This window comes from Fukomys damarensis, unplaced genomic scaffold (genome assembly GCF_012274545.1).
Source record: "Fukomys damarensis isolate Sample0158 unplaced genomic scaffold, DMR_v1.0_HiC HiC_scaffold_17, whole genome shotgun sequence".
In the NCBI taxonomy this organism is placed as follows: domain Eukaryota; kingdom Metazoa; phylum Chordata; class Mammalia; order Rodentia; family Bathyergidae; genus Fukomys; species Fukomys damarensis.
The window spans coordinates 24,733-35,973 of record NW_022900929.1 but is presented as its reverse complement, the minus strand read 5'-3'; the positions used below and the strand labels follow the sequence as shown (position 1 = coordinate 35,973).

Sequence of the window (11,241 nt, the reverse complement as noted above, 5' to 3'; positions counted from 1 at the left end):
AACTGGGTGATCACAGGCCTCTGCAGAGTTGGTCTAAGGACTGCCCCAATCAGGAGCTTTGAGAATGGGGGGGGGTCGAGGGGGTGTTTCAAGGGCACCCGCGCTGGTACCTTCCTTCCTGGGTCTGTTGTCGCGCAGGCCAGGAGGTCGCACGCCCGCCGCCGGGTGATCACAGGCAGGCAGGCAGCTGAAGAGACCCCCTCCGGGTTCTTTGGGGCCTTCCTGGTCTGTTGTCGCGCAGGCCGGGAGGTTGCACGCCCGCCGCTGGGTGATCGCAGGCAGACAGGCAGCTGAAGAGACCCCCTCCGGGTTCTTTGGGGCCTTCCTGGTCTGTTGTCGCGCAGGCCGGGAGGTTGCACGCCCGCCGCTGGGTGATCGCAGGCAGACAGGCAGCTGAAGAGACCCCCTCCGGGGTCTTTCCTGGTCTGTTGTCACGCAGGCTGGGAGGTCACCCGCCCGCCGCCGGGTGATCACAGGCAGGCAGGCAGCTGAAGAGCTGGATTATGTTTTATTGAAAGTGAATTTCTGTCAAAATTTTTTTTCCAGTACTGGGGATCAAATTCAGGACCCCATGCTTGCGAGGCAGGCATATGTGGTGCCATTGAGCCAAATCCCCGGCCCTATGTGAGAAATTGTGATTCTGTTTTGAGCCTACTTCCTTCATTACCAACCTGTGTTTTTTATTTTCATGCAGGTTGATGATCTTGCAGCAAAACTGGAAACTGCATCATCCAAATGTCTCCATCTGGATAAAAATAATGATTTTCTCCAACAGGAGTTATTATCTATGAAAAATATAGAAAAGAAATGTGAAACACTAGAGAAGAATGAAAAGAAGTTGGAACAAGAAGTAGTTAAAATGAGAAGCCACCTAGAAAAGAGTGTGGTAGAACATAGCCAAATAGAACAGTATAAACAGGAGATTGAAGAAAGAGCCAGGCGGGATTTAGTAGAAAAATTAAGACAAGTCAATCTATTTTTACAGGTTAATTTATTTAACTTTTAATGTGCTTAAATAATTTCACTAAAAATTATAATTTGACTGTTTACAGTATATGTATTTCTTCTACTTCCCTTATAGCTTTTGTGGGTTTTCTAGAGGGAAGATAACATTTTGTGTCTTTGATTAAATATTTCTGTTTCATTATAACTAAATTCATCTGTCAGAATAATGATATTTATTAGAGAATCATTTGATTTTTCAAGACTAAAGCACATAAAACTGTTAAGTGCAGAGTAAAACTTATGGTGTGACAGTTGTGTAGTACACTTAAATTGCTGTCACCTTATACAGTTTTTAAGTTTTTTAATTGTTTCTATTCTTTGATTGATCAGATTCCATAAGTACTAAGAATGATTCAAGACTAAGGATGGAGCTCAGTGGTGGGTGAAATGCTTGCCTTTTGCTGGGTTGGATCCCTAGCACAACAATGAAAAAAAAAAAAAAGATTCAAAATGTTTATAATTCAGATTTAATGCAGTTCATATCAGTGATAAATTCCAGGATCTTTTTCATATATATAAAATTCCTTTTTAAATCATTGGCTCAAAACTAAAGGAAATAATACAAAATAACTATGGGTTATGATCAAAACATACAGTGAATGTTTTAAATATTTATACATTTTTATCACAATAAAAAAACAGATTGCCTTTAGTCCCCCTCAAAATTCTTTCATTTTGAACATACTTGTCCCATCATTTTTGCCACTTTGTGAAGTACTCCTGGAGTCATCTTGTGTAAGCAGCCTTTATTGTGCTGTCCTGACTTGATGTCCTGAACTGATTCAAAATGTCCATTAGCATGGTGCCAGACCTGGTGGCTAATGTAGATGAGGACACATCATAATACTGTACTGGCCCTACCTTGCAGTTGGATGGCACTCATCAGTATTTATTGTTTTTTAATCAGACCTTGTAAAGATGCTCATGAAAGTGGCAAGAATTACCGGGTAAGGTGGTCAAAGGAAGGGGAAATATTTTGAAGGGGATTAATGGCATTGTGTTGTTCACTGTAATAAAATTTTTGACTTGAAACATTCACTACATATTTTGATCATCTTAAGTATTTGGGTTATAATTATTTTAAAAATATATTCTTTAATTTGCTTTAGACACAAGCAGCATCTCAAGAAAATTTACAGCAATTAAGAGAGACTAATAATGCTTCCATGAGAAGTCAGATGGAACTCAGAATTAGAGACCTGGAATCAGAGGTCTCTAAAATGAAAATTCAAGAAGAGACTAATAAAGTACAATTGGAAAAATATAGGCAACACTATCTAGAAGAATTAAATACTCGAAAGTCATTGTCCAGTAAACTAAACAAGTAAGTCAAAACAGAATCATAGAAAGTAGGTTAAGCTCATTAATTTGTGTCTAAACCATGATTTTTAGAGACAGGTTCATGAAATTAAGATATGAATGTTAAGTAGACAGTATAATTTTGAAAAATAAAGTTAATAAGTGAACTTGTCTTCAAAATGTTAGTATGAGGAAGTTTATTTCTTCCCCCTTTTACTGGTTTTTGGGTTTTCCAGACAAGATCTCATTTTGTAGCCCAGACTGGCCTTGAACTCACTATGTAGCCCAAGTTGACCTCCAACTCATGGCATTTCTCCTGCCTCAGCTTCCAGAGTGCTGGGATTACAAGTGTGTACCACCATGTTCAACTTGGTTTTAGTATTCTTATGTAGGTAATCTGATCTAATCATTCAGCTATTTTTGAAACTTTAAACTTAAGACAGTTATGTTGTTATTACATGTTGGCATTTATTTAAGTAGAATTATTGCTAACTTTACTTTTGGAAGATTACTACATAATACTGCTGTTCATCTGGGTACATAACTTTCCTTGACTATAATTTCTGGTGCTCTCACTTAGAGTTTGCCTGGAGATAAACTGTGCTATATATTTCTTCTACTCTACATAGAATCATATTTGTGATACAGGGAAAGATGCACTCAGGGATGAGCAGATGTACAGCTCCCTAATGTGAATTAGTATGAGGAGTGGGTAGAAGACAAAAGAGGTGGGGCCACCTGCATAGAGTGTCCAGCTGAGAGTGGCCCTGGTTCTTTGTGATCACTGAGCCCACAGCCTCCTCCTGGAGAGGTGGTTGTTTTGAATTATTTTCTAATTGCCAGATAATGGGGTGTATATGCAGGTGGGAAAGCAATCACTTGAAAATATCTTTAAGAAATGTTTTTTTTAAACCCCTAAACTGGTTAACTAAATGCAAACATTTCTAACTTTTTTTCAGTTTTATTTTTTAGTTATACATATGTTTCCTATATCTTTATGTTGTACAGACACACACACACACACACACACACACACACACACAGAAACACACACACACACGTACACACAAATATAAGTAACATTTTTCTGTTTTTTAATTTGGAGACAGAGTCTCAGTCACTAAGTTGGCCAGGCTTGCCTCCAACTTGTGATTCTCCTGCCTCAGCTTCCCAGAGTGTTTGGGATTATAGATGTACATATATATTTATATTTATACTGAGTGAAATGACTACTGCAGTCAAGCTAATTAACCTATCCATTATCTCTCATAGTGATCTTTTAAATACAAATATTTCTAGTATCTTCCTCAGGAATCTTGTAAGTAGAGCTCTTACAGGAAGCAGCAGTGTTTCCTATTAAGCCAGACAGCACTGAGCCATTTCTCTCTTCCTGCTTTGTTAGAATTACTTGTTAGTTAGGAATCCCACTACAAATATTTGTACTTCTTTAGAATAATTTCAGTTCTGTGATTGGTGCACCGTGATACATTTTCAGTGTTAAGATGATAAAGAAGTAATGCACGACAGGGCAGGCCTTTATCTGTTGCCAAGCCCCCAACCTCCAACCCATATTTTTGTCACAGAATGTTCTGTTCAAGTAGTATAACTGTCTGTACTGCACTGTGTTCCTGACCAATATATCAGTACTTCTGTTCAAGCATTGTAGCTTTTTGTGCTGCAAAGCATGTAACTATTTGTGCCTAAGGTTTCAAGAATGTTCTCTTAACTAACCCATGTGCCTCAATGAGCACACTTGCTTGAAATACTTAGTATTTGCCTTTTACAATCTTCCTAGGGCTAATGAGAGGCTAGAAGAGGCCAATACCAAACTTCTGGTGGAAAAACAACAAAACAGATCTTTACTGAGCACTGTTAGTACAAGACCTGTTCTAGAATGTCCTTGTTTCGGAAATCTTAATCATAGTGTGGTGTTCCAGAGAAGTTTTCTTCCCAGAGAAAACTTAGTGGTTCCTCTGTTAAACCCACAGCCTTCAAACAACAGCATGGAGAGCTACCTGACCAAGGTTAGTGAGAGTATCATCTTCCCTTTGTATCTCAGATTTCTGATTTAATTCTTGTTGTTCATTTGTTGAAATACTGCGCAGTGGAAGCAGCTCAGTGGTAGAGCCCTGGGATAGCATGCATGAGGGCATGGGTTTGATATGATGAAATACTGTGTTTTGTTAGTTGACTTACACATGCTAAGTAAAGATCACACTAATATGTGTTAATATAAAGAAATGAAACAAATTTATAATTTTTAAAAAGCCCCTGTAGCTCTCATTTTTCAAGAGATACTTGTTCACTTATTCAATAAATGTAACTGACCTAGATGTGGTACTAAAATATTTACAGTATAAAAATAACTGGTCTGATGGATGAGCATTGAAAGGAGAGTCAGAATAAAAGACCTGGGGAAATCCTATGGCTTCCTCATACATATTTTTTTTGACTTCTCCTTTTCAGAATTGTGATAACTGCATGAATTTGTTGATGTATGTAGACATACGTAGTACAGTGCCTAGATTTAGTATATTTCAAGTCAACGAAAAAGAAAGCATAGATATAAAGATTAGTCATCATCTTATTGCAGCTGCAATGAGGTAGAAGAAAATTAACTCCATCTGTACTCAAAACAGGTCATATAGATCAGGATCAACATCATAGCTTTGTTGTTAGGACATAACTCATGGGGAGATGTGGGTGTGTGAGTGCCTCAAGGATCACACACTTAAGCACACGCTTGTCAGTGAATTAAACAAGGTCCTGGCATCTATCCCAGCAGTAGCTGCTCACTGCAGTGACAGGAGACCTGATTTCATGTTGCGAGGATGTCCCTGCAAGAAGCCTAGGGTGCTGCATTCCCCATCACCCTTTGGGAGCTACCACTTCCCAGAGGGAGGCAGATAGAGTATAATCCATATGGCGCGTCCCCTTGTCACTTCTGCCAGGAATAAGATTCAAATTAAGCCATCTCTTTGTATATCTCAAGTCATGATGAGAAACAGATGGTAAAGAAAAAGCTGCTTTGTATTTTTAATTTTGCTATAATTTATAACACAAAACATGGATAACTCATTTGTCAGATTATTTGAGTAAGCATGATTTTCTCCTTCAAGTTCCCTGTTCTATGATTTTTCAAAATCCATTTAAAATTTAGTATATTTAATGGCTACTAACAATCCATATTAATTTGTATGCTTTATCTATATTTATAACCTTAGAACTCAGTTTATTAGAGAGCTAGTGCTTAACATCTCATGTTGAACATTATTGAGTTCCATGACAGTTTTACATATTTTTTCTAAGGTGATTTAAAAATATATAATCTTTCCTGAATGTGAGAGAAGCAATTGTATAGAACTCCAGGCTAAGCAAGATGACTGTGAGCCCTTTCCTCCCTGACCCTTTGGCTCTGTGACTTTGGCCAAGTTATGATCTATCTGAGCCTGTGGTGGTGCATGTGTCAGATGAGGGACTTTGACTTTCAATACTTGCTAAAACAATTTTTCAAGTAGAACTTTTTTAAAGGAAAAATAATATTTGTGTGAAACTGTTATATGAAGCAGAGGTACAACTGTGTGGCTGAAGACGGGGTGGAGGCTTTAGAGGGGGACTGCACTGTCCTCAGTGGAACCTTAGATTTTGCTGACATAGTTTAAAAACCAGGAGCTGTCAGAATTTTCTTTTTCTTTTTCTTTTCTTTTCTTTTTTTTTTTTTGTACCAGGGATTGAACTCAGGACCTTGCACTTACAGAGGCAGGTGCAGTGCCACTGAGCTAAATCCCTGGCCCTAGAGAATTCTAATAAGCTAAAATCCATGATACACTGTTCTGTGCACAGTTCTGTTGCCTTATGTTTTTGGAAATGGAAAGTATAAAAGAAGTTGCAGACTTTCTTCCCTCATTAAGGCTGGACTCACTTTCTCCAGCCTTGAAAGCACAATCCCTACAAAGATGTAAACAACAAGCTACACAGAAAGAAGGGTGTTTTCACACACACACACACACACACTCGTGCGCACACTCACACACACATATATGTATCTTCACAGAGTTAATATACCTTTTGATTTAGTAGTAAACATTAGCAATTTATCAGGCTTTTTTATTTCTCCTGGCAACATTCAGTTTCTGCTAAACTGTTGCTTGACACATGTCAGAAGCCTTTGGTGACACCCCAGCTAGCAGAATAAGATCAGTAATAGTGATTAGTGTCACTAAAACATTTTTCATGATATGTGCTAAGCACTGTAGTAAGCCATTCTACTGGAAATGACAATTCTGAATTTATATTAAGGGAAATTCAGGGAAACTGATTTAATGGGAAAGTGAGAATTCAAGGGACTTTTCTAAATTCACTAACTATATATATACATATTTTTTTCTTTCTTTCTTTTTAACTGGGGATTGAACTTGGGCCCTTGCGCTTGCAAGGCAGGTGGCAGAACCACTGAGCTAACCCCAGCCCATAAATTCACTAAATATTTGTCAGTTTTCACTTGTGAGCCAAATCATGCCAACATCCCACCAACTAGGAAAAAGCTGGAGCCTTCTGTTCTCAAGACCTTGAATAAGTTTTGGGAGCCACTTTACAGAGCAGCCCTCCCTCCCAGTGTCTTGAGTCTGTCCTTTTTCCCTCAAACCTTTCTTTTCTCTTCCTGAATATCAGTTGCCCTCAGCCATCATGTTATTAAGTACTCAAGTATGAGTGAAATGCTAGAATAGAATTCATGGAGGTAGAAGCCATTCGTGGCTGGAACAGAGACAGTTTCTGTCAGATCTTCTTTAAGAGGAGAAAAAACAGTAACTGTGGTTTAAATTTGCTGTACCACAAGTATTTGCTATCTAGAGGGTTAAAATGTCTTCATTACAGAACTGAGGATATTATTCAGTGGTAGAGTCCATATCCAGCATGCATGAAGTCCTAGATTCAAAACTCCAATACATACACACACACAAAGAAGAGTCTTATGAGTTAGGTCTAGATGTCCCCCCAAAGCCTTATGTGCCCATACGTGGAACTTTTTGGAGGTAGCTGGATTTAGGATGTGTGAACATGGATTAAGGATGTGCAGTAAGTAAATTAGTCCACCGATTAGTTTATCATAGTTGTGGATGTGGATAATGGGAAGACTCATCCTGTGTGTGGGTGACACCAACCAAATAGGTTTGGAGCCTGGATGGGATATAAAGGGAAAGATGAAGGCAGGCTCACAGCCTTCTGCCTACTATATCATGAACTGCTTCTCCTCTGTGATGCCCTTCTGCCTTGTAGCTAACTGACTCTGGGTTGAAACCTCTACAGACTGTGAGCTACAAACCATTCCTCCTTTAACTTTTGGGGTCAGGTATTTTGTCTCAGCAATGCAGAAAGTAAGATAAACAAGTAAGGAAAAGGGCAAAAAAGTCCTTCACACAAGTAAATGATCTTTTGAGGAAAGTATTTCACTTTTATCCAAGCCAAATTTATGTATTATAAGTTTTTGTGGGTGGAATATAAAGACATAAAATCTATTACCTATATGAAGTAAGTAAGGAAGGAAAGCACTTTTAGTTTTTTGTTTTGTTTTGCTTTTTGGTACTGGGGAGCGAAATCATGACCTTGCGCTATTGAGGTAGGCACTGTTGCCACTGATCTAAATCCCTGACCCTAGGAAAGCACTTTTGTAGGAAAAGATAATTACATTTGTAGTTCTTTAATTCAAGTCATGTAGCAGTATGATTTACATTTTATATAGTGTTAATCAGTGGTAATATAAGATCTTTTAATAAAGGCTTCTGCTTTCTTATGGTATTCGTTTGTTAGTTTTGAAACACTTGTCTAATGCTGTTGCTGCAGAAATGTTACAGAAAACAGATTTTTGAAATATTGGGAAACTTGTCAAAGAAACTTGTCTTCACACCTAAAATTCATAAAGGCATTAGATATGACATTATCATTGCTACCACAAAGTGTTACTATGTTGTGTGTGTTGGGTTCCACCCTGCTCAGAGCATTAGTAAGAAAAAAGCTTTTCTACAAAAGATTTCAGTAAAGCATGTTAGCTGGGGGAAGTGCAAAAGAGATTGGCATATTCCCATCCACTTCATAAATAGAAAAGTGTAATTAGTCTATGCTTCCAAAGAATAGACTCCTCTAACTTCTGAAAAGATAGCTAAGTTATAGTAAGAGCTGTGTATTGTTTTCCTTGTTTCCATTTCTAGAAAGTGATGAGCCAAAAAAGTCTGAAAACGGGCTCTGACCTATGTTTTTCCTTTTCAAGCAGATTTTCTGAAATTTGTGTATGTATTTTAAATATTTTGCCAATAGATTTTTTGCATGCCATTATAACAATACACAGTCTCCATTTCTGTATTTCACATTCTGTGCTAAAAATTAATAACACTATATGTTAAATTTTTAATTATTTTAAAAGTAGGGAAAAGTAGAGTTAACTTCAGGAAAAATCTTTTAAAGTGGAAAAACCTGATTAAAGTTTTATAATGGGAAGAATTTTGCTAACAATTATAAAATAGAGTAGGGGATGTAGCTCAGTGGGTGCCACACAAGGACCTGAGTTTGATCTCCGTTACCAAAAAATAAATAAAATAATACAGTCAGTATAAAATAAGAGCTTTATACTTCAATTTAATAAAACATCATCTTTATATTTAATAGACTGATTTTTTCTTTTTTTGACTTTAATTAGTACATTTTTGCCATACATAATGATTACATTAATTATAAGAAATCATGTGTACTTAACACGTTTCAATTCTTTTTTTCCCACCTTTCCTCTATCCACTTCTACTTTTGCCAGCATCGGATTCATTTATTTATAATTTAGAAAGTGAATTACCAGACAAACAGATTAAAAAGCAGACTAACATTGACCAAAAAATATGTAAAACACATGAGACAATTGTAGTAAGATACACTTTTAGATACATTATCCTTGCTGGATTACAGTAACTTCTTCTCTCTCACTTTTTTCCCTTAATAGACCAATATTCATTGTACTTATTAGATTTACCTTACAGCATTGCATATATGAATTGTCTATTATATAACCTTAACATTAAGTAAGAATTTTACTTATGTAATTTTTAAAGGATTCTTCAGGTTAGATCTCGTTTCTGTAAGTTTTAAAGGCCGTATTTTCTAAGTGATATATAACAATTCCCATGAAAATGTCTCTTCTTTAACTTAAACATTATGATTGATTTGTTTTAGATGCGGCATGAGTTGGAAAAAAGTATAACTAGAGAAGTAAGAGAAGGTATGTTCCCAAAATTTATGAATTAAATCTATATTAATCAACTTTTGAAATAAATCATACAAAACAAATGGCATCTCTTTCCTTTCATTGGGTAATGGAGCCTCCATTGAATGTTTTATAGCATCAAATAAAAGATGTGAAAATACACACATTTCCAGTAAAGGATACAATTTTGTATCCTCATTTTGTCATGTTCCATAATTTTAAACATCTCAGAAAGCTTGTGTATCTCTTTTCCCTGGCTCAGCACCCCACCTCCTGTGTCTCCCCTGAGACTCAGCTGCACGCCAAAGCTGTGCCTGAAAAGGAGGCCACCGCAGCTTCTCCACTTCATGGCTACAGTCTGAAGTCATCTTGGAGGAGTCAGACAATTGGAGCTCATAAACTGTTGCTTGACAAGTTTTGTTTTAAAGCTCCTGTCATTGATTTTGTCATTGGTTTACCTTTGGCCTCCAGGGGAGTTTTAAGATTCCTTAGCATGGAATAAAAATACTCAGATCACTTGGATTCTTGTCTCCTGCCATCCACCCTCCTCTGCCTCCCTGCTAGGAATCTTCTGTCCCCCTTCCTGGTGTGCTTTTCCTTTTACTTCCTTCAGGTGCCACCTCACATATCACCTCCACCCCAAATACTACATGAGTGACACAAAATGGATGCAGGTCTCTCTGTGAGTCCCAGCCATGCCACTTTCTACCTGTCAAAGCATCTGTGTGGATTCTACCTGAGACCTGTCTTTCCAGGTTACAATGTCAGTTTGGCCCCTGCATCATGATCTTATCCTCCCAGGGCCTTAGCGCATGGTCATGTCGGCCACATGATAGTCAGTTCAGTGTGCAACTAGAGGCAAATTATGTTTAGTAATAATTTTGTGTTATACTTGTACATATAGAGTTTTCATTACTACTGAACAAGTTCTCAATTTTTTGATAACATGTTTAGTTAACTGTGAAGTCTTTGAGATAAAGATTGTAACTCTTTTACTTTCCAGCTACTGCTGAATTTGAATCTGGATCCTTTAAAGTTTCTCCCATAAGATCTGCTAATAAATCAAGCCAAGATCTAATGTCAGAAACATCACAAGAATATCTGGAGATTTTAAGGAGAAGATACATGATCTGAAAAGATGCAGCATTTTAATTTTTTCCCATATGGTGTATGACATGAGAACTGTTAAAAGAAAAAACACTTGTATCATAGGTACATGATAAAAATTTATATACTACTTTAAACTGTTTGTTGACATCTGTAACTTTTAAGTGATATTTGCAAGTAAAAACCAGTGCCACTGAGTTTTATAGACTCAAACTTGCCAAATTCCAGCTGTATTTTTTCTCTCGGTACAGGGAATTCAACTCAGGACCTTACACTTTCGAGGCATCACTGAGCTAAATTCCATGCCCTGCATCAGGTATTTTAAATCCACTCAAACAACCAAGTTGTCGTTAGTACTTTATTGGAGTGAAATATCACTTCAGTGATATTTTTAAAATTTCATTTTCCCAATTTTTATCATTCTGTATGAATCTAGAAATTTAGACATCATTTTGGTATAATGATGCTTTAGCCACTGTGCCATCAAACATATAATTTTATTATTTTTTAATTTCAAGAAATTATTTTTGGGCCCGGTATGGTGGTGCACACTTATAGTCCAAGCACTCAGGAGGTTGAGGCAA

At 37.2% G+C, this 11,241-nt stretch overlaps 1 protein-coding gene across 7 annotated transcripts in view; it reads left to right on the top strand.

Moving 5' to 3' along the window:
- LOC104854354 (ankyrin repeat domain-containing protein 26) overlaps positions 1-10,990 on the top strand; it is a 105,552-nt gene extending 94,562 nt beyond the window's left edge. For 4 of the 7 annotated variants that reach the window (XM_010612852.3, XM_010612849.3, XM_010612850.3 and 1 more), the window contains 5 exons: positions 695-985; positions 2,115-2,329; positions 4,100-4,328; positions 9,520-9,565; positions 10,554-10,989. In XM_010612852.3, the coding sequence (XP_010611154.1) occupies positions 695-985; positions 2,115-2,329; positions 4,100-4,328; positions 9,520-9,565; positions 10,554-10,684 (912 nt within the window). In that variant the 3' untranslated portion in view covers positions 10,685-10,989. Of the gene's footprint in view, positions 1-694; positions 986-2,114; positions 2,330-4,099; positions 4,329-9,519; positions 9,566-10,553 lie in introns of those variants that run through there. The other 3 variants (XM_010612847.3, XM_010612853.3, XM_010612855.3) reach the window with 3 other exon arrangements.
- The last annotated feature ends 251 nt before the right edge of the window (positions 10,991-11,241 follow it).